Raw genomic sequence first — 23,200 nt, forward strand, 5'->3', positions numbered from 1 at the left:
TCTTTTGCCCCCCGAACTGTAATGACATCAGGCATTTTCCTAGCAAGGACTAGAGGAGGCAGCTCCAGCGCTCACAGCATCAATCCATCAGCTACATGTGCAGGATCTCGCCTGCGTAACAGGACTGATTGGGGTGTCCTCAGGGTTTTATGGAATCGTTGCCCCTTGTTGATATCTGCTGTTAAATCTTTCCCAGTGCCTTTTGCTCGCTGCATGCCCAGGCTGATCCCTCGCATCTCTCTCAGCAGAAGTGTGGGCAGGGGAGGAAATGCTTGTGCTTATCTGCAAACTTCACTCTGCAACTCAGCGCTGGCTCCGGTGAGTGAGGGAGCAGCAGTGCAGGATCTGGCCGAGAGGGCTGGTTGCTGTTATGAGGGATGCGGGGGGACCAGGGTGGCTGACTGTCTGTGAATAGACCCTGAAATGACACTGGGGGTGCGCAGTGGTCCCCGCACATGCAGCAAGTGATGGGAGCTTTGCACAGCCCCGTGCACCCACTGCAGGCACGTGGGGGAGTCAGCACCCAAAATATGAGCCAAATCCCACCCTGGCACTGTCTGTTACTCTACTGCCCAGTGGGAGGGGGGGGGATCTGAGACCTGAACCCCACATGGGGGTCCCCCTGCGTCCCCAACACCCCAAAGCTGTGCACACACACCCTGCAGCCCCCGCCTGCGAGTGGCGAAATGACAGCCTCCCATCTCCACGTCCCCCCACCGTCACCACCGTTTTGGCATGGCAGAGGGCTCCCACCTCCTCCCCCCGCCGCTCCCCGTGGGGGTCCCTCCCTGCTCCCCCACAGGGGACAGGGGCTCTGCGGGGACAGGCGCCTTCCCGAAAGGAGACACTGCAAAGCACCCCGCAGACCTTTTCTGCAACCTTGGCTTGGCTAAGCCGAGGTTTATATTTAGATCTCCAGGAGGAGAAGCCAGGAGAAAGGCGACTTGTGATTTTTAAGCCCTGCCTGTAGCTCCCTTCCTCCGGGTGGGAAGGTGGCTCAGAAACCGGTTGCCCGTCACATCCCCCGCCATCCCCTCTCGTCCTGGCGGCAGCTCTGTGGCCACCGAGGGTCCTGTGCCTGCTGGCACCCTCGTCCCCATGCCCTGCCTGCGCCTTTCTAGGGACTTTCACCCCCCGTCCCGGGCTGTTTTCCATGCGGGGGGTCTGGCCAGTGTCTACAGCCCTGACCACCACCCCAGCGACTGCGGGGGCTGTCCTGCTCCCATCCACCTCCAGCGCTTGGATGGCAAAGCCCCCAGCATTGCTTGCACCGCTCGGAGCACAGCCAGAATGACAAACCCGAGGACATCCAAGACCCTGTGGACCCTGCCCGGTGGCCTGGCATCAGCCCAGGGCTGAACCCAGTACTTACTGTTGGGTGGAGAGAGCAAAATCCCAAGGAGAGACCTTTTAGGGCCAGAATTTCCCTCTCCTTCGACTCCTGGAGGCTTTGGCTCAGCGAGTGCCTGTTGGCAGAGCAGCTGCTGCTGCTGTCAGATGGTCATGAGTGAAACCTGAGGACATGCGGGGTCCTTCAGGTAGCCTCGGCCCCGTCTCAGCTGTGGCATTTGTCCCCCGCCGCGCCAATCATGGGGCTGGCTGCGCCTGCAACCCCTGCGACCGCATCGCCCGGTGCTCCCGGGGTCCTGCCTGCACGGACCCCCCCCGGCACCGCGACCTCCCCAGCCGTGCCCCGAGATGGGGGACACCGGCTGCCTGGGGCGGTCACGGTGGCGGAGGAGGGTGTCCCAGATGTTGAGGAGGCTTTGGGCTGGCTTTGGCACCAAATAGGACATGGGGAGGTGGAGGGGAGGTGGGAAGGGACCCTGGCCAGCACCTCCTCATCTATCTCTCCCAGAAGTGACATGCAATTGGAAAGAGCAGAGGGACAACTGCAAGGGTGGTGGTGGTGGGGAAATTCGGTGCCAACCCCGCTGCCAACATTGTCTCCAAGCCAGTGGCTCTTTGGAAGTGTTACTCCCATCGTGTAGCACCCAGCACCAACCACAGCTCCTCCTCTTTCTTGCAAGCGAGGGGTGTCTGTCATTTCTGCTTCACTTCCCCCATGGCTCCCCTCTGCTGCCGCCTAATTTTGCACCAGCACCACATTTCTTTGCATGCCAGGAGCATCCGATGGCTGGGATGGCTGGCAGCCGTGTAGGGTCACCCCGCTTCTACACCAGCACGTCACCCCCTGTCCCTTGCTGCATGCCCTGCCCAGGGGGACCACTGTGGGTCTGAGCCAGAACCAGGGTGGCACAGGATGGTGCAAAAGAGGGGCTTGCCACATGGTTGTCTCCCTTCTTGCCCTTCCTGATGGAGCCTTTGGGTGCCCAAGCAGTTCTGGGGGTACCTAGGGTGCTCAGTGGCCACCTGGGGTTGAGAGGAGAATGCAGAGGGGTGCCCAGCTTGCAGGGCTCACCCCTTTTGGGGTGCACAGGGCTGCGCTGGAGGTAGACGAACCACGCCAGCACCCAGCCTGGGCAGAGGGGACTCATCATCTCTCCAATTCCACTGGCTCCGTGCAGCTCTTCTGCTGCTCGTCCGGACCCAAAATACCCCGTAGCAACTTTCCCATGCTGGCGTGGGCTTTGTTGGAGCTGGAGCACCTGCCCTCCCCAGCCTGGCATCCCTTGGTGGCACATTCTCATGGCAATTCGCCTTTCCCTGCCTCCAGCCCCTCACCCACGGGGCTCCTTGTGCTCCCTGGCATCCCATGCAATCAATAAAAACAGGGCCAAGACTGTAGACCTGAGCACCCAGGGATCTGGGAAGTGAAGTTTCTTGGCTCGATTCTGCTTTTCACTCAATAATTTTCCATTTCTGTTCAAGACTCCGTAAATAAGCAGCCCAAGAGACCAGGTTCAGCTCTTGGGGGACAGGTCATCAGTATGGGACAGGGGATTAGCTCCACGCAGGAGATGCCGAGGGTGTGCTTTGGGAAGCATAACTAATTTCTTCAATTAAAAGCCAGCCCCAGGGCTCTTTTTGCTGACTTGGAGCCCAGGCTGGGCTCAGAGGAGCTAAAGCCAAGGGAAGGAGGGAGTGAAGAGCCCCATGTTAGCTCTCAGGGATACAACCAGGGCAGAGAGCGCTGGGATCCCATCGGGAGCTCAACAGCAAAAGCATCAGCCTGTACCCATGTACCCGCAGGCAAAGAGCATCCCCTGTGCATCTGGCAGTTGGTGGTTTTGGCTGGTGAGGAGGGCAGGGACAGGGACATCCTCCTCCTGTGGCTGTGGGGACTTTCCACTTGCTCTGTTGGTCACAGCAGGAAATTCAGGGGATATTCGGCGGGTCCCATCAGCTGCCAGCTGCCCCAAACCCAGCCTTGTCACTGCTGGGAAGCCTGTGCAAGCTGCATTGGTCTTTTTTTTTTGCACTGGTCTTTGTCTACAGACTAGAGCGAACCCGGGGTGAGGCACACAAAGGTGGAAATCCCGGGATGTGGCTCCTGCCCTTCTGGAAGCCAGGGGCACCCCAGGGTGCCCAGCCAGGCACTGGGCAGGCACAAGGGCACAGCTCTGCCTGCAAAACCAGCTAAATTCCAGCTGGAATGGGAACTTGGGGTGCCCAGGGGTACTCCCAGCACTGATTTGGGTGCAAAAACTGTGTCCTTCAGGTGACAGGGTGGGATAAGGGCAATACTTGGCACAGCCTGTGGGGCCCTGGGGGGTTTGAAGTGCCTTGGCTCGCACCTTCCACCGAAGCCAGTGGTGCTGGGCGCATCCTGACCCTCTTCTCCCTCCTGCGGGACTGGCTGCATCCATGGGGGCTCTGGGGGGCCGAGCTCTGGCCCATCTGGACCGGTCTGTATGTGCAGGCAGGAGCTGTGCAGAGACAGAGCTGCCTGCGCAGGGCAGGGTGGAAACAAGCTGCGCCAGCGAGCCGGGGTGCGGGGAAAGGACATTTGCAGGGTGAACTCCCCAAGGTGCAGAGCTGGGCACATCCTGGAGCAGGGATGAAGGAACAAGTGTAGGCACAGGTATTGGGGCACCCTTGGCACCCAAGCAGCGCGGCATGGCAGCCCCCAGAGGAACAGGGGATGCAGGCAGGGAAAGAAGCAACAGACAAAGGCACAGGTCTCCCAGTGCGGAGCCTTATTCCCATCCCCATCGCTGATTAACCCTCACCTGGCCAGGGCTGCAGAGAGGGACCCTGGGGTGTCCCAGCTCTCACTGAAGTCTCGGGACATATGCGGGGCTGGGTGCACGCTCCCCCGAAGCGGCGTGGCCCCCTTACCTTACTCCCTGGGTGCTCTCAGGGCCCCGGGCAGAGTCATTGGGTGCTGGCACCCAGGGCCAGCAGCCGGCAGCCCCCGGGACGTGCCGGGGTCCCTCCACGCTGGCTGAGCCTGTGTCCAGGGCGGTCTGTGCAGGGACACTGTGCGCTCCAAAGCTGACACCCTGGATCCGATGTCAGTGCCCGCGGTGTTGCAGGGCCGCAGTGCCACCCACCGGCTCCAGGCAAAACACCCCCCTTTCTCCCAGACACCCCTCTGCCCGAGGGGAGCCAAGGGACCCCCAGTGCAGGGTGGGCGATGGGAATGCCAGGCTACTGTGGCACCCCAGGCCATGGCGGAGGGGAGATGGGGAAAACCTAGCCCTGCTCTGCCGAGGCTCAGCTACCCCAAACATGCGGCTGCAGGACATGGTCCGTGGTAGAGACGCAGCAAACCCTTTTGAAAACCTTTCCTGCAGACTGAAGGTGACGCACAGCCCCTGTGGCAGTGGCACATCAGCCCTCCTCCATGCACGGTGGGCTCCTGGTTTTGCAGGCTCTGCCATGCACTGGGGAGACCAGGGGGTTGAAGCCCAGCAAACTCCAGCGGGTCATTTAGGGTGCAGGTTTAGCACCCAGAAATGCCCATTTGCAGCTGAAAATACATGCAAACTCTAGTGATTTTCAAAGCAACTATGAGATTCCCACCGAACAGCCCCAGCCCTGGTGCAATCTGCTGCTCCTGTCAGCCTCACATCCCTGCCAAAACAGCATCTTCCTCTCTAGCGATGGAGAGAGATGTTTATTCACCTACAGCCTCTTCTCAGCTGCGGGCAGGGATTTATTTGACAGCTGCCATGCTCCTCTGGAGGTTTCCTGGCCAGCAATGCAAGATGTTGCTCGCCCGAGGGGTTGTTTAACGAAGCATCTTCCATCTCACCTCAAATCAAGTCTGGGGCTCTGTTTCCCTCTCAATGCCTCTTCATGAGACCAGACAGGATCTCTGGAGATCCTGCAGTCTGGAAAAGGGCCAACACATGGGTTTTATTTAAGGAAGGACATGTGGCTACAAAGAGAAATTACAACTAGGGAAGTGTGGAGAAGCTCTGCTGAGATTGGGTGGCTTGAGTCTTGGGAACAAGGGAGAAGCCAGGAGTTTGGGGAAGGGGCATCTGAGGCCTTTTCCCCTCCTGGGGACATCGTTTGCCATGGCAGGAGCTCAGCCCAAGGAGGGCAAAGGATGCTTATCTGGGCGAACAGGGCCAGGCTGTGGCAAGGTGGTGGCAGCTCTGACTCGGAGGGGACACGGCACCCCAACACCTCTGCGACAGCCTGTGATGCACCCATCTTGTGCTCTTCCTCACCTTCCTCCTCCATCCACTCTTCGTGGCCATGCCCAGAGCCCGGCTGCTTCACCAGGCAGAGAAAAAGCAGGTATTTCTCCCCTGGGGAATATTTCCAGGCATTACAGACATGGGCAGGATTTCCACCCTCCAGCAAGCCTGGTACCAAGTTATCTGGGTTTGCAGAGCAAACCAAACCTCTGAAAAGCAGTACTGGATTTCAGAACAAGATTTTATTGGCAAAAAACTCACTAATCCCAGGCAAACAAGTCCCCAGTGAAGATGGATGAGCCCCACTGCTTGCAAACCATCCCGTCCCTCTGGTGCAAAGCCCCTGGGAGAGCTGCAGAGCCTCTCCAAGCTGGCATGGCAAGGTGATGGACCGTCTTCCCAGGCACCGAGAGCAGCTGAAGCAACTGGCACAGGAGAAAGGGAAACATTTTGGATATCAGGGGAGTATCTGAGCCGTGACACCACTGGGGGTCTCACGTAGATAGCTGTGGGGTTTTGTCTGTCTCTGCATTTGCTTCTCCCACTCCCAGAATGGCTCCTAGGGTCTGTGTCCAGGCATCTTCCCATAAGGGAAACTATTTTGTAAGCCAAGGAAGGAGGGGAAAAAAAATCCCTTCAGCACTGGAGCCGCCTCGGTTTTAATTCCAGTGCCAAACGAAAAATGCCAGATGTCATTTGTGAAATGATATTTGTGTTTCCTACCCAGTCCTGGGGCAGAAAAGGTGGAGGAGCTCTCTTCCCTTTGCCTAAAACACCAACCAAACTGTGAAGAGAGCTTTGGGCGGGCAAGACACCGTTGCAGGGATCCATGAGAGCCACCAGCACCTGAGCAGGCAGAGCCTTTCCCAATGACCATTCACGCCACCCTCTGACGATGCCAGCCCCAGAACCTACAAAATCTTTTTTATTGTTTTTCTGGGACCGTAGCTGTGGAGCTGCCCCACTACCGCCGTCCTTAGGGAAGTATCTCCCCCCAGGCGCTCTCCTTGTCACGCTGTGAAGTCTTGGGTCGCCAGGTTGAAGACGTTGCTCTCCATGGACGACTGCCACTTGCCCCAGTTCCTCTTGATCTCAGCCTGGACCTGAACAGACACCACAGACCGGTGCTGGCACCAAGGGGCACCCACCAGCACCCAGCAGAGGGGCAGGAGCTGCACCCTGGGTTTAACAAGGGATTTGGGGTGCAAGAGGGTGGAGACCCCCATGCATGCCTATGTGTGCACACTTGCATGGTTGTGTGCATGCAATGCTTATTGGGGTGCACCCTTGGGGGTGTCCGTGTGCCCACGTGTGTGGCTGTGGTGCCCAGGGGGTTGGTGTTGGGGGGGACACTCACCTCTCCATTCAGGAAGCAGTAAAGCAGAGCCACTAGGAACCCCTGAAAAGGGCAGAAAGAGCAAATTTCACCCAAGGAAAGGGGCTGGACCCCTCCGTGCTTATCTGCTGCCTGCATTTAGCATCCTCCCACATGTCTTACCCCATCCCATGGACAGTAGGGGTATGAGCTCAGTGCAAGTTGTTCACCAGACCACAACCCTTGCGCTTTGTCCCTGGTGTTCAAGGCATGCCTGGGACACAGCCCTCTCCCAAAAGAGTGCAAAGCCCCAGCAGCACATCCCAGGGTATCTTGGGATGGGACAGGATGGGTGCATGGGGATTTTGCCTACCCATCTCCCCCTGTCTCTACCTGGTAGGAGCCGAGGACCAGCTCGAAGTATAGCCGGGCGTCCACACCGATGTGCTCAGGGAAGAGCGCAAACACCACATAGTGCACCCCAAAGAGAGGGATGAGGAGCAGTGTGGACTTCGTCAGCCTCCTGTGGAGAGTGGTGGTATGAACGGGGGCCTGGGTGCAGGCAATGGTCCTGCTGCCCTGCGGGAAAAGACCTTCCCAAGAGCTTGGTCTTAACCCAAAATAGGTTTTCCATAAAAGGCAGTTCTTGGAGGCTCCAAGGATGGTCCTCCTCTGTACTCCTCCAGGGAAGGGTCCCTGCTGCCCTGGGTGCCCCCGTAAACCCGGATGAGGAGCTCCCCCTTGCCCGAGCTAGCCCTTACATGTACTGCTGCTTGTAGTTTTTGCTGATGTCTGGGGACCGGATCTTCTGTGCTAACATCCTGGTGACATTGAGGAAGATGAGGAAGTTCACCTACCATGGGAAGCTGTGTTTCAGGCTCTGCACAGACCCCTGGTTGGGTCCCCCTGTCCGTGAGGGACCCCCGGCTCTGGGGTGGGGATGCTCAGCGGACACACTCACAAATATGGCCAGGAGGATGGGAGCCTTGATTACCCACCAGTAGAGACTAGTGTAGTCATCCCAGCACCTATGGGAGAGGAGAAAAGTCTCTGCCACCCACTTGCACCCTCTTAGCCCAGGTCTTGCCCCACCATCCCCCTGCTCCATTTGCACAGCACTTCTTGCAACGGGGCCCCAGTAGAAAATAGAAATAGCATTAAAATAAAGTGCTGCCCCACTGCTCTCCTCCTAAGCCTTCCATGCAAGAGGTTTGTCCCCTGGGACGTGTGTGGGGCACGTGTGGCCAAGCTGGCCTGGAGAAAGATGGGGGTGGCTGCTCTTACCCGTGGTTGTCGTACTGTAGCCTGGTGACCACCCACACGCAGACTGTCAGCATGGGGACACCTGCAAGGACAGGACCCAGGCAGGGGTGCAGAGTCACCCTGGGTGTCTGAGGAGGCCCCCATACCTCCCCTCCATCCCTTGTCCCCAAAACATATGCCTGGATCAGGTCTGGTGCTCTGGAGGTGGCAGGAAGGTGACAGCCTTTCCCCCTTCTCCAGGTTTTAAAAGAAGAAGGTGCCCACTGAAGGTGATGTGCCTGTCTGCGTGTCACCTCCTGCCCACCCTCCTGCTCCCCTGTGTGCTCTTACATCTAACCTGGGCACCCAGAACGGGTGATTCCAGCCCCAGGTGGATGTAGGAAGAAGGAAGGACCTATCTCTGTCCCATCCTGACCACATTCAAGATGGGTCAGCAGCAGATGCTGCAAAGGCTCTTTGGTTGGTGGTAGGAAGCATTTTCCCCTTCGAGTGATTTTGCACACATGCCACGAGGGCCATGCTGCCCGACCAGCTTCAGGGACTGGCAGGAGCTGGTGGGTGCTGACCGAGCACCAGGCCATGCAGAGAGATGCCATGCCGAGAGCAGCCCTGGGAAGCACCGTGCCTGTGGACCTTTGGCCAGGCAGATCTCAGAGCAGCGAGTCCAGGCAATCCCCGAAAGCAGTGCCTATCCCTGGCCTGTGTCAATGGGACCTCACTGGAGGGGGGTTGATGTGCCGAGGGGTCCCGCACTCACCCCAGCCGATGAGGATGTACCACCAGATGTACCTCTTGTCGGAGGTGAAGGTGAGCAGCAGCAGGGTCTGCAGGTACATGCCCTCCACCAGCAGCCAGTAGAAGTTGGCCAGGACCGAGTACTGGAAGAAGGCGATGGCTGCTTTGCAGTTCACCTGTGAGGATGAGGAAGGAGAAAAGCTCAGCAGTGCTGGCTGGTGTCAGACCCTGTCCTGGGGGCACAGGAGATGGTCCACCTCCCCATCCATCCACTCGAGGAGACCTTTGATGGCCTTTCAGTGCAGCCCCTGGGATGCTGCACCGGTCCCGCACGTCACCTGCAGCATTTTCTGCTCTGCTTGCGCAGCATGGGCGGATGAGACAGGCTGTTATTGTAGGACCTTTAGAAACCTATGTCTGCTGGCATCCACCGTGTTGTAGCTGGGCTGCACACAGGGGTTTCTGTTTCTATTGACAATCCCAATTCTGCGCATCCAGCGGTGCAAGGTCTGTTTGATTGTACGTGGTGCTGCTGGGGTTGTGCAGAGCTTTAGCCCTACTGGGAGACTCTCTCTGACACCAGGGAGAGCTTTGAGGGCAGAACGTGTTCTCTGCAGACAGAGCCCATGCAGAGATGCTGTTATGAACCTCCTGAAGTCCACCCAAGCCACCCTTTCCTCCCCAGGTTCACAGCCTCTCTCTCTCCTCTCTGCAGTGCTAAATCTGCTGCAAATGCAGCCAGACCCCTCCAGATCAGCACATGGTGCCCAGCCCTGCACCGTGCTGGGGCTCAGCACCTTACCGTTGACATCGTGCAGTGGTCAATGGACTCGTCCGAGAAGAGGACGGCATCCTTGATGAACACGGCAGCCCCGCGCAGTATGAAGGAGGTGAAGAAGTGGATGTGGATGGAGTTCCTGGTGCAATGCAGCTTCCTACAGGAGGAAGAGATGTTCTGTGCCCGGGGAAGAGCACAGAGAGCAGATGGGCAGAGAAGCTTCTCCTTCGGGAGCCACTTCCCTGGCTGCACCCCAGCCCATGGGACCATGTGTTGGTGGTGGTCAAGCACAAACCCCTTGAGAAGGTTTTCCTGCTCTGAAATCATGAAGGACAGGGTTGTGCTGTGCTCGAGGCTGCTGCCTGGAGACAAGGTGTGCTGGGGAACATCCTCCAGCCACCTCTGGAGAGCATAATTCTGCAGCACAGCGAGGTCTGCAAAAAGAAAGCTTGAAAGGGCAACCTGAGGGTGTAAAGTCTGTGTGTCAGCAGGACAAGGTAACGCTGCAGTTCGTTTCATGACTCCCTGGTTATCTGTATTGGCAGGAATGGAGCCTGGCTGCTCTGGGAGGGGAGAGACGGAGAGCAGCCATCCCCTGCTGATGATTTACCCTGCTCTCCTCCAGCTGCAGCCCATGGAGCGGCCAGCGCCGAGCCCTACCTGAAGCAGGAGAAGATGCCGATGGCCAAGAACAGGGCTGCCAGGGACGTGGAGTAGCCGCAGGTGTAAAGCACTTTCATGGTGACAAAATAGCCTCTCTGGAAGGGAAAGCACCAGCGCAGTGAGGCCGCGTGGGCTGGGAGGTGCTGGTCTGTGATGGGCAGGGAGGTGGCAGGGTGACAGCCCAGCCCTTGCCCAGGCTGGGCTTGTGCCCAGCCAAGCTCAAATCTCTCCGGGCAGCCCAGCAACAAGGGCAAAGCCAACGAGAGATCCCTGAGAGCATCCTCGTGTTTCATTGCCCAACAACACGTGTCAACGTGGGGTAGGGTGATGCTAGGGAGGGTGCCCCACAGCCCCCGGGGGACCCACTTGCCTTGGCTTCGGTGTCATTATTGCTGCCGATGGCCTCCAGCTCGCAGGCGTTGTAGTAGGGGGGGCTGGGGAAGCTCCATCCTGACTCAGTGCAGTTCCTCCAGATCAGTGCTGCAGCAACAAGAAGGGACCTCATGAGAGCCATGAGCATTGCCTCTGCATCAGCACCCCCAAAATGTCCAGCCTGCGGATGGCACCCTGCTTTCCGGGATGGTGCCTAAATCGCAGCACAGGCATCCCGGCTGTGACAGCAGCATGGTACCCGAATGGCCTGGCTGCCCCAACCCTCCCATCCAGATCACATCCCTGCCCTCTGGTGCTGTACCTGGAGGTGCCAGGACATCTCAGGGCAGGCTGTGAAAGCAAACACAGTGGGAGGGAATTAAAGCTAAAAAGGGGCTTTCTCATCCTGCGAGAGCTTCATCAAGCCTCTCCTGAGCTGTTTCTGCCCTAAAGCAAGCATTTACCAACCCTCCATCGCCTTTTCAATTATACCCAGCTGAGGAAGCACTCGGATGCCGTGGGGGCTGGTTGGGTGCTCTCCTTCACACTCTGCTGCCTCCAAGATTGATGGAGGCAGCGGCTTCCCCGGCAGCAGTGCCCACCCCAGGAGAGTGCGCGGCCTTGAGATAATAATGACTTTATGCTGCGTTTTTCATCTGCGTGGCTGGGAGCGGTATCAAGCAGGTCAGGAGCATTATACCAGCGTGCAGGTGGGGAAAGGAGGGCACTGAGCAGCTAGGGAACGTCCCGGTGTCACCCAGGAAGATGAGGTGCCCAAGTGCTCTACCCACAGAGGATGCTTGCTACTGGGTGATGAAAGGATCTGGGGGCTTTTCTGGCATGGGAGCACCCTGCATCTCTGCTTTTGCCTGTCCCCTGCTTGGATTGCAATATATGCTAAGCTTTTGGATGGAGCAGGAGCTGTGCGACCAGAGGGGAAGGGTTGGGGTGGCACAAGGATCCCAGGCAGGGTCCCAGGGGATGAGTGGTCTGGGCTGGATTCAGAACATGCACCTTTGGACTTCTTGAAGACGAGGATGTCAGGGCAGGCGACAGCTCGGGACTGGCCGATGGGCACAGCTGACCAGCAGCTCACTCCATCCCACTCGGTCGGGCAGCCTGGGGAGGGATGGGACAATTAGTGCCCCTGGGAAGGGACGTGCCGGGGGGACACACGCAGCCCCCCGGTCCCCCGGCACAGCCCAGAGCAGGCATGGCTGCGCAGATGTAACGGGAGAACAGAGAGCGGCCAGGCGTCACCCGATCTACAGGGCCATGCCGTACCCCCTCAGGAATTAGGAGCATCCCGGCTCCAGTTCTGGGAACAACCTCCCCCAGTGCTGAGATCTCCTTTTAGCCCCATGGTGAGACGGGACCTAGTATTTCCTGGGGCTACATCAGACCCAGAGCTCCTGTGGGGAGACCCCGGGGGCTGAGGGTGTGGGAAAGGCTGGGACTTTCCTGGTGGCATCTGAAATAATGCAGATTTATGCTGGATTTCTGCACCCAGCAGCCATGGTGGCTCAGCTCGGGACATCTCTCCAGGCCAAAGGAGGAGAACAGGAGAAAGCACCACAAGACTTGCTGGAGAGCAATTAGCTTAAACATATTTTGCTTCTCTCTCTCGCACTAAATTCATCTTTAAATGACTCTCCAATTGCCTTGGAAACGAGCATGGCCAAGCAGACGCGGGGCCTTGAAGAATTAGTGCTCCAGCACACCAGGATGAGACATAGACATCACACTTCCAGGACAGCTCTCCTCCTTGCACATGTACATTATTAACCTTGTAGATATACGTTATTAACCTGGAGCCACATCTATTCCCAGCCAGGGAATGTGGACTCAGACAGTCTAATTAGTTTTCTCTGATTTCAGCAAAACGGTCCTGTAGGTATCTGGCCAGGCTTGGAGGGATTTGCAGGGCTGTCATTCCAATGCCAAGGTACGTCTTAATTTTTGCTCTGGAGGACAGGTGAACTGAGCACAGCTATTGGGACCGTCGCTGAGAGCGGTTGCTTCGTTTCTTGAGGTCTGAGCAAAACATCTGGATGTGTCCGTATGGCAGAGCCATCCCGCTGTATATAAATGCGTCTCTCACTGTATGAACAAGCTCTTCCAGCACAGTGAGCACTGTGGGTGCTTGGTCGGCAGACAGAGGAGCAGCCCATGGCACAGGGATCGAGCTGGGATTCATGCAGCTCTGCAGTGCTTTCCCAGGGAATAAAGTCAGCCCTCCATTTGGGTGGGGAGAAAAGGTTTAAGTCCCCCTTCCCACACCGTTTCCCTCTCCTGGGCTGCTGTAGCATCTAAAAAAATCACATTTCTTAGAGCTGGGCAAAATTGGAACAACTCTCCTATGGAGAAGAGGTGATGGAGGCAACTTCTTGGGGGGGGACAAGGCAAAAAAATGTGATCAAAGGAACTGGCAATGTGTCTCATTGCAAAGCTCATGGGAAGGAGCTGTGCTTTCAGTGTCCCTGCATTGTTGGTCCCCGGGGCCACCACATCCTCACGCCGTCCCCTGTCCCCCAGCCAGTGTAGCCTGGCAGCCTGAGGTGTTTGGTTTGGATGGACCCAAAGCAACCTGCTTTATTCCAGTTTTCCCAGTGGAGGGCTGAAACATCCCTGAGACCAACATTATCCTTGTGACGTTCTCCTTCACGTGGCCAAAAAGAGCATTTTTTTTCCCCTCAAAATGCAGTTAGATGGGAAGTTCCTGCTCAGCATTTCTACTGGTTAATTATACGCAGACCTGCCAGGGCTGCCTCCCTATTTCTTGCTGCTCTAACTGGTTTCTGGAGACCTCCAAAAGGATCATTTGAGCCTCACCAACCAGTTATTTCTTCCCAGCTATTTCAGAGCAGTAAATGCTGTGAGCACCGGAGCAGAGTTTGAAGTGAAAGCGCTGCAAACAGGATCCCTAACCAGTTTTAGGGCCCCACGGTGGGTTCCCCAGCAGGATGCTGAAACCTGACGTCCCTGTCCTGTTCCTTCATGCTACATTGCCACCACGTCCCAGGCATCCGAGCCTTCCCCTCCATCGTCACTTTGTGCCATGCTCTCCGCAGGACCCTCCCCATGCTGGCACAAGCAAACAAGGGGGAAGGGATAAATTCAGTTCAGGTGGGCAGCGGAGGCGGCAGTCAAGCAGGAAACCTGGGATTAAATACTGATTTTAATTATGCATTCATGCTTCTTGGTTATTTTCCTACAGTGAGATTCCTTCCCCCTGGCTGGCATGATCTGGGCTGCAAAATGGACCTTTTCCAATCAGCTTGGCTAAGCTGGATGATACGTTATATCTCTGCACAGTTACTTAAGCAATTATGCACCTTAACATGCATTTATTGAGATGCTTCATTTTTACATTTGTATTAGCTGAAACCCATTGAATGACGCATTTCTTATTCACTAGGTAATAATTTTTACCTAGAGCCAAGCTGCTTTTGGATGGAAATTGAAATGCAATTAAAAAAAAAATGTACAAAAGCAGCACTTTAAAACTGTTTTTCAATTAGTTAATTGGTTTAAAAGTCCTGGATATGTAGAAATTAAGTTGCTCAAAACATGTTTAGCATTAAAACTAACTGAATTAGAGAGGCAAGAAGGTGTGAAGTGGTGACACGCACCGTGCAACGCTCGTGCAGATGGCCAGGGCTCTGCATCGCCCGTGCCTGCAGCCCTGCCCAGCCCTGGCACATCGGTGCAGGTGGGATGGGAGTGGGGCACGAGACTCTGCCATTGTTTCATTGCCATATGCCATAAATCTGGAGGGACTCAGCCCCTGCAGCTGTTTGCATCTCTGAGCCCACCTGTACCCCCCGGCTGAAATCTCAGCCCCCCTCCCTCCCTGCAGCAGTAATTCTGGGGCTCCCCAGGGATGGTTCTTAGCCTTCTCCTCGGTGCTGCTCTCCATTTTCCTGAAAATACCTGCTCGTCTGCATCTATATGCACACTGCAAGCCCCCTACCATGGATCATCCTCCAAAGACCCCCTTAGCAAATCCTCCCCCTCCTCCCGCGGGAGACGAGCCCCGTGCATGGCGGGCAGCTCGCACTCACCTTGCTGCCCCGAGGAACTGGGGGGAGCTGACATTTGGCTTTCACTCCGGATAATCTCCAGACATTCAGCTTCTTGCTCTTGGAAATAGAGGACAACGGAGCAGTCGGGATGTGTCGCTCGCACCTTGGGAGGAGGAAAAGGGCAGACAGTAGGATGCCAGGCATTAAAAGACCTGAGCAGGCAGGGTACCAACCAATATTCACTATTTCTGCTGCAGCCAGCCCCAGGAGAGCCTATCTACGTAACTGTGCTTTTGGGCCCTGACATTTCTTTAGCTTTCTACTGTTTGCCTTGTAAACACCATAAAGAACCGCTGCAATTATTCCTAATTCCCTCTGAAAAAGTGTGATGCTTAAGGGCACCGCTCCGCCAAGACGCAAGCTCCATGCAGAAGAGCTGAGCTTAAAGACGGAGAGTCCGAACCCATCAGCAGGGCAGAGGCGAGCACATTCAAAGGAAGCCATGTAATTAGAGATTTGAAAAAAACCCACCTATTCAGGGATGTCTAATCCTTCTCTTGCTGGCTGGGTTTTGCTCACATCGGTTTTGCTCGCATACAGGCTGGTGTATTTTAATCAGAGGTATTGGTGATGGCCGTTGGAGTTCATCCTTCTCTTGTTCCCCGGCTTTTTGGGGAGATGCTGCAAAATGGGCATGCCAACCTCCTTAAAGCTTTTGGGTTTGCTCGCAGAAGTGCTGAGACAGCAAGGAGCACCCCCTGCGGCTCCCAAAAATGCAGGGGACGTGGTGTCCTGGGATAGGGTTGCCCAGGAAACCCCACTTTTGGGGTTTGCCCCTTTGGCTTTTAACTGGAGAGCCAGGAGATCGAGGCTGAAGTGAATTTTGCATGCCCATTCCCACGCATCCGTGCCCATTCCCACGCATCCATTCCCATCATACCAGGACATGTCTGGCACAGTGTTTTTGGGCCAGGACATGGGATTGGGCTGCTGATGGTTTTAGGTGTGTGAACAGAGATATAAAAGCTGGACAAATAGAGGGATGAGGATGGGCAAGTGGACCCAGACTGGAGGGAAATCTGGGGCATTAAAGCCTTGCTTAACTGAGCCCCGTCCTTCCCTGCCCTGTCCTGGTCACCATGCAGCCACTCCTCTGGGGTCCCTTCACCTCCCCCAGATTTTGTTTCCTTTTCCTGCTGAAAACAAGATTTACAAGGGAATTCCCAGTCTGCAAAGTGCATTTTGGTGATGGTTGCTGGGCACAGCACCGAGAAAGCACACTACATCATAGTGATGAAGGACCTGGACTGGGCAGAGGTGCCTCAGCCCCTTTAAGCTGCAAAGCTGCACGTTTTTATTATTTATGGCAATGCAGCCTGGCAGCTGGAGCACCAGAGCGGGTAATGTGCAGTGCTCCTTTCAGAGCTTGCTTCAGGGCAGGCAACTCCTTGCCGTGCCTCAGTTTCCCCATCTGGGAAGGGGCCTGATGCCATTGCTCACAAAGCCCTGAAAGCCTCCAGCACTCCCCTGCCCTGCTTGCTTTCTTTTCTTTCTTTCTTTCTTTCTTTCTTTCTTTCTTTCTTTCTTTCTTTCTTTCTTTCTTTCTTTCTTTCTTTCTTTCTTTCTTTCTTTCTTTCTTTCTTTCTTTCTTTCTTTCTTTCTTTCTTTCTTTCTCTCTCTCTCTCTCTTTCTCTCTCTTTTCCTTCCTCCCTTGCCTTGCCTTGCCTTGCCTTGCCTTGCCTTGCCTTGCCTTGCCTTGCCTTGCCTTGCCTTGCCTTGCCTTGCCTTGCCTTCCCTTCCCTTCCCTTCCCTTCCCATTTTCTTTTTTCCCTTTTTCCCCCCCCTTTCTTTCCCCCCCTTCCTTCCCTCCCTTCTCTTTCTTTTCATTTTCTTTTCCTTTCCCTTATTCAAAACCTCCACGTCAGCTAAAGAACTTGCGGAGCGAAGCAGCGCTGGGAGAGATCCCAACGGCTTTGCAGAGAAATGCCGAGCTGAAACCCTCTCCCGCCGGAGATCTCCATCCCCGGCAGTTGCCACCGAAGCAATTTGACAAGTTCGGGATGGGTTTGCTGACGTGGCTGCCAGACTCATCGTGCATTGCCCTGGCAGCACAACTGCTCCGTGTCCCCCCCCCATTTCAGCCATCCCGGTGGGTCTGCCTGGGGCTGGGGGGCACCACATGCATGGTCCTTGCCCCCAGCACCCTCCAGCCATCCCAGCCTTCCTGCCTGCGGATGCTCCCCCAGGCCCTTGGGGTTTGGGGCTCCTCTGAGGCACGTAGGACGACGTGAGCAAAGCCCGCACCAGGACCCACGTGAGGATGGTGGGGTCCATCCCCGAGGCAGGGCAGAGCGGGGTCACACTCCCTGGGGATGCCCTGGAGCAGCCCCTGGAGCTGAACCCCCGCGGGGAGTTTTGCTGGCTGCCCTGGCCAGGTTCCGAGCGCAGTCCCAGCCCCGGGGAGCACAGCGGGGTCCTGGCATTGCCCACCTCCCACCCTGCCCGTCCGTGTGCTGCATTTCAGCAAATCCTCCCCCAGAAGCTGCCGTGGAAGCACCTGAGTGGGTGCAGCGGTGCCGGGGGCTCGCAGGGCTGTGGCTTGGTGTCACCCTTGGGTCGGGCAGCACGAGGGATGACAGGCATGGGAGAGACCTGAGCCATGGCCAGGACTGCAGGCAGGCTGCTCCCCAGGGCTGGCCGGACCCCCAAGCGGCTGTCACGGGCAGGAGATTGCTGCGCTCACTGCCCACCCTCTCCCCTCCCTCGTCCTGTCATCCCCAGGGACACTTACCCGAAGCATCAGGAGTGCGAGCAGCAGGACCAGCAGCGTGCAGGCGCAGGGGAGCTGCCACAGGCACCCCATGGCTGGAGCCAACATCTGTGCTGCCCTGTCCACGGGTGTCCCGGCTCAGTCCCAGAGGGGTTGGGGACAGCCCAGCTCCTCCTGCATGGCTCTGCGAGTTGGGGGCCGCATCAGGACCCCATCTCCAAGGGGTGACCCAGCACCCTGCTCCCCCTAACTCTTCCCGGCCGTATCCTGATGCTCCTGGCTCCCTCTGGGACCCTTTCCCGTGGCAGGTGCTCAGTCCCACTGGGGTGGCCCTGACCCACTCCCTGTGCCCACTCAACTCTGGCTGTGTTCCTCCCCCCACACCCCCCGTTTCCCCTTCCTCGCCGTCCCTGCCCAGCACCGATGGGCTCTGTCTCTCTGCGAGACTGAATGTCACAGCTCCTGGATCTGGTAATACGGGAGACTCCACCCTCCGCTCCCCCTCCCCATGCAGAGGGCTGGATGCGAGGAGCAGCACGGGGCTGGGGGGGGACACCCCAGCCTGGCACTGCCCAGCCTGGTCACCGCCGGGCTCCTGGCACCCCCTTATCTGCTCCCATCAGGGACCTGGGGCCCCCCAGCTGTGGCCAGGGGGATGCCCAGTGTGGGCACAGAGCCCTCTCGCCTGCTCCTTGGATGCTGCTGAGCTGGAAAACTGCTGGCTAAAGGCTTTGGGAAGTGGGGGTGCAGCCAGGATGGGGTGCAAGCGGTATGCCAAGGGTCACGCTGCTCCCCGGCCAGCTCCACATGGGACCTGGGACTAGAAGAAGGTAGAGAGCTCAAAGGAGATATCATAATGCTGGGATTGTGCACACACACACGTGTGCAAACGCATGCCCTGACATATGTGTGCATGCCTGCACACATGCAGGGACATGGGGTGGGGGTAGTGATGCTCCTTCAAGCCCTGCCTGCACAGGAGGCTCTGCCAGCCCCAGCATGGCAGGCAGCGCTGCCCGTCCCCATCCCCAGCTGCATCCTGCCTGCTCCCCCACCTCCTGCCTCTCCTGCCTGGGACACCAAGAAAGGGCCAGGGTGGGCACTAGGTGTCCAGCAGGCAGCACACAGGTCTGCAAAATAACCTTAGTTCTGCCTCAGATGAGGTTTTTGGTCTTGGCTGAGCTCACGGTTTTGGTGGTTTGTTGCTACCGGGATGGCGGGTACTGTAATCTCGGTACCAAACCAGAGCAGAACAGAGGGGATGCTGGTGGACCCTGGGAGCAGGAGCAACCCATGATGGACACACACCTCCCTGAGCACAAAACACTCAGCACAGCATCCCTCCCAGCCATGCCTAGGGATGGGGCTGCCCCTGGGGCCAGCTATGGACCCCCAGACCCTCACCTGGGGTCTTCTCCTTATATATATATATATAAAAATAAAAATATATATAAAATTCTCCATACTAGGAAGCCCCAGCCCATTTACCAAGGGGAATTTTGACCCAAACTTCATCATTTTAATGCTTTTAGTGACAAAACAGAGAGGGCAGGAGGGGCGAAGGAAGCAGGAGGAAACCCAGGAGCGCAGGGAAGGCAGCCGTGACAATCTCTTGGGATTAAAGATCCAGCCTCACGCCCCTGGACCATCCAAAATCCTCCTTACTGCAACACCTGACATGTGGGTGATGGTGAAAGGAGGGACTGAAAATGGCCCCAAAGGGGCCAAAGAGGGCTGGGGGGGGGGGGGGGGGCTGCACTGCACTTTGTACTGGGGTGGGAGGAGGGTGAACCATTTATGTTGCTAAGTTTAGTAACCCTACGTCATTACCATTTCTTAACTAGGCAGCAGATCATATTAACTGCTCTTTCCATAACTTCTCATAATGAGATATGAAGCCAATGAAAGAACCACTGCTGTTGCTCTGCCACCTCAATAAGAACTGCTACGTAAATTAAATACCCCTAAAAAAAATGCAAATAAAAGAACTAGGTCCTTAATATTTAAAAGCACTTGTTTGACATTATTAGGAGTGACCGACGCTGCTCTCGGAGGTGCAGACCGGCAAAGGCTGAGCCCGTGTTGACACAAAAGGCTGCCGAGACCTGGCCAGACTCATTACCATCTAATAGTTTCCACTGAAATGCAAACACCCAATTTTAATCATTTAATTTTCCAACAGCATATAAACACGCAGTGGGAGGGTGCCTTATCAGATGCTGCTAAAACCAAATAAAACAATACCTGATGCAAATAACCCTCTGCCTGAGCTTGCTGCATCGCCCCATGGGCAGCACAGGCAGCTCCGGCTGCTGCCGGATGAGGTGGGGGGGCAGAGGAACGGGGTGATGGGGGACGGGGTCTGGTTTGGGGGTGGCGGTGGCCCGGAGCTGCCCAACATGTCCCCTCAAGGCCAGTTTATTTGGTGCCATCTGGTGGCAAACGGACTGGTGGGTCCGTCCCCAGCTGGTCGCTGGAGGCCAGCAGCCCATCTCCGGAGGTGGCTGGTCTGGTCCCCTGCGGTGGGAAAGGCCAGATGAGGTTTGCAAAGCCTTACATCGCTGGAGGATGTGCGTTGCTTGTCCCTTCCCCAGCGAGCACCCCGTCCGATGAGGGGTGTGATGGGGAGCAGTGGGGACCCCTCAGGTGATGCCCGACCACCTGTGCCTTCCCGAGCTGGTCCTGCCCTTCCTCCAGTGAGGATGAGCTGGGACAGAAATGGTGGCTTGATGTTCTGCCTGGTGCTGGGTGACCTGCCCAGCCCTGCTGGCATTAGGGCTGTTGCTCTCTTTTGCAGCAGCAAGTGGAAAGTAAATGAGGTCAAACTCACTGCTTTGCAAATCCTGGCCAGCCCGGGACCCTCCAGCCCCCCCCGGGCTCCCCACCTGGACCAGCATACAGGTGTGCAGTGGTGACAGTGATGGGGACAGTGGTGGCTGGCTGGAGGGGACCGGACAGGAGGATTTGCCTCGGGCACATCGCTTTGGTGTGGCAGCACAGGCATGCATGGCTGTGGGTGGCAGAGAACGGTGACTGTGGGGCTCCGTGTGGGTGCTGAGGCCCCGGGGAAGCTCCCCCAAGGTTGCCCTCCAGCCACGGGTGCTCCCATTAATCCGATGCCAGCGCTGGGATTGCTGCTGGTGCGTGTCGGTAATTATAAATGACTCAGCCATTTCCAAAGCAAATGAAGTCACCCACAGTATTCTTTTCGCAAGTGGCAAATGCTCATTTAGCAAGGGCTGGAAATTACTAATTGTGTTACCTCCATGCCAACTTACAGCAAAGAACCGGGGTGTCCCCGGCCCTTGCCAACAACTTCTTGCTTTATTTTGGGATCTGTGGAGGGAAAGGGTCTGCGAAGGGCGATTCAGAGTAAGAGGAGACCACAGTGGCTGGATGATGGCTTGGGGAAGACGAGGCTCAAAGCTCCAGCAGTGTGAGACCTCCTGGAACGAAAAAGTGGTAATTTTTTGTAATCAGCTTTCAAAATGAGAGGTTTCCACCCACTCGTGCTTGTGGACCCACAGAGCATCCCCGAGTGGCTATGTGTGACAGGGTGACACAGAGCTCAGGACAGTGGCTGCCAAGCTGCCACTCCATATCCGGGGTTTGTCCTCATGTGCGATGACAAACTGGTTTTGGGGACTGGTTTTTTTATACCTGGTAGGAGCCAGCAGTGATAATGGGGTGATGTATTGCCTTAATCGTGCTTACTTCAACTTACTTCATCTTCCACGAGTCTTGGGCAAGGTTGTTGCCTCCTGCCTGTGTTTCCTCATTTCGGGAATTGCTTTGGTTCCAATTTGTCTCAGGGAAGAGGGGTGGCACAAGGGATGTGCTGTCACCTCGCTGCCCTCCCCCAGTTGTTGGAGGGCAGCTCAGTGAGTCATTGCTGCCAGGTCATATCAGAGCACAGCTCATCCGGGCTGGATGCATCACCATCCCGGCGTTCCTGGTCTGACAGCGGGCCATTACACCCCAGGTGCCTGTGCTCTGCTCCTCAACTAATTTCCCAAAGTTTTGTTGCTGCTAAGCTTTCTTTGCTTGCATTGCAAGCAGAGACATGTGCAGAGAGAGCATCGCCTGCCTCCGAGGGGCTGGGTCATATTGTTCGTGCTCCAGATGCCCGGTGCAGCATCACCCCCAGCTCCCAGCTTGTGTTGTGGGATCTGCTTGCACCTACATGGTGCAGATGTTGGGTTCATGTCCCAGGTGGTGGCAGAGGGTGCCTGTCCCTCCTGGTCCCCAGGGGACTGACCCTGTTTCAGGACCACTGCCTCAGTCCTGACAATGGCCCAAAGCGGAGCTGCTGGCAGAGTCCACCTAGTGAGGGCTGCTAGTAAAATTATCTGCTGAGCATCCCCAGGGTGTCTCTTAGCACACGTCTTGGTCTGGGGCTTGGGTTCGGCAGGGTGGCTTTTACTGGGGATAGTGGGGTCCATCCCCACCGGAACTTTATAATGCTCTGATCCCTCCTGTGCCCTGGTTTTCCATGACGTGGATGGCCTATGTGCCACCACCAAGCATGTCAAGACGGGGAGCATAAACTGGTCCTCAGCTGTCGCCTCTCCCCAGTGTAGGTGAGTCAGCTGATGGGGGTCCTCACCCCACCTCCTCGGTGAGAAGAAGTGGTATCTCCAGCCGGAGAGTCATTTCTACCTGTGAAAGGTGTCTCTGGGCAGTGTCCTGGGGACAGCACAGCCACGGCTGCCTTTCTCCATCCTCATCCCACGTGCCTTGACACTTGCACTTCCCTGTGCCCAGACCGTGTTTTCCTGTGCTCATGATGCCACTCAGCATCCATCCATCACCTGGCAGTCGATCCTCCTGCTCTCCCACACGGCCACGAGTGCTCCTGCCCAAGGGGGCCTGGGTGGGGGTTGCCCCCGCTCTGACATCTGCAGCCCTAATTCAATGTCGCTGTGCTGTAGAGAAGACCAGGAGCCAGGCTGACACGGACGGGTGGGCACGTGGTGCCCACATCTCCTGCTCCCTCTCCCCAACTGATGCTCAGACCTTCTCTCTCCGTGACAGACATGCTGGGGGACTTAAGAAAAGACTGTCCCTGCCTGCCGCTGAGCCCCCAGCCTGTGCGCTGTCCTGCAATGCTGCACGAGATGCATCGGGGCTGTGGGTTGTACTGGAGGGCAGCTAATAACACCCTGAAGGGGCTCAAGCTGCCATGGGGGACCTGCAGACATTCAGAGCAGCTCCCCTGGGTCCCCTTGTTGTCCCACCACTGGCAGAAGGTTTCTTTATGCTGCTTAGCCCATTACCCCAGTGCTTGAATCTTTCCTACAGATGAGAACAATATTAGCACCAGCGAGACAGATACCCGGGCTCTGTTCAGAGCAAGGCAGGCTCTGCCAGAAGCAGGGGGTAATCAGCACAGTAATTAAATGTGCAAATAATGGGAATTTGGGAGTTATAACAAAAGGCAGAGAAATAATCCGGAGGGGCTTGGAGAAATTAGGAACACAGAGCAAAATCTAATCAAGCAGAAAATAGCCCGACTGGAGCCAACAGTTGGGGGCTAAGGCAGCCAGCCTCGGAGCGCTCCTCCTCTGACATTTGGGGGTGTCTCTGGTGATGTTTTAGGGCAGAACAAGAGTTTTTTAAAGAGATCTGTTCCTGCTTGGTGAGCAGGACTGGCTGCAGGCTGAGTTCCTGGGAAAAGTTCCCAGATCTGCGGTATTGGTGGACGATGGATTTTGGATGTAATAT

At 56.5% G+C, this 23,200-nt stretch overlaps 1 protein-coding gene across 1 annotated transcript; it reads right to left on the reverse strand.

Moving 5' to 3' along the window:
- Positions 1 to 5,866: 5,866 nt before the first annotated feature.
- Positions 5,867 to 17,837, reverse strand: LOC104639448 (vasoactive intestinal polypeptide receptor 1). Its single transcript, XM_075774993.1, has 13 exons — positions 17,498 to 17,837; positions 14,746 to 14,869; positions 11,696 to 11,800; positions 10,676 to 10,789; positions 10,307 to 10,400; positions 9,671 to 9,803; positions 8,891 to 9,044; positions 8,155 to 8,215; positions 7,832 to 7,898; positions 7,632 to 7,723; positions 7,264 to 7,393; positions 6,913 to 6,954; positions 5,867 to 6,658 (listed from the first exon to the last, which is right to left on the reverse strand). Exons 1-13 carry the CDS (start codon positions 17,582 to 17,584, stop codon positions 6,566 to 6,568), a joined length of 1,296 nt encoding a protein of 431 aa, XP_075631108.1. The 5' UTR covers positions 17,585 to 17,837; the 3' UTR covers positions 5,867 to 6,565.
- Between the last annotated feature and the right edge of the window lie 5,363 nt (positions 17,838 to 23,200).

This window comes from Balearica regulorum, chromosome 24 (assembly GCF_011004875.1).
Source record: "Balearica regulorum gibbericeps isolate bBalReg1 chromosome 24, bBalReg1.pri, whole genome shotgun sequence".
In the NCBI taxonomy this organism is placed as follows: Eukaryota; Metazoa; Chordata; class Aves; order Gruiformes; family Gruidae; genus Balearica; species Balearica regulorum.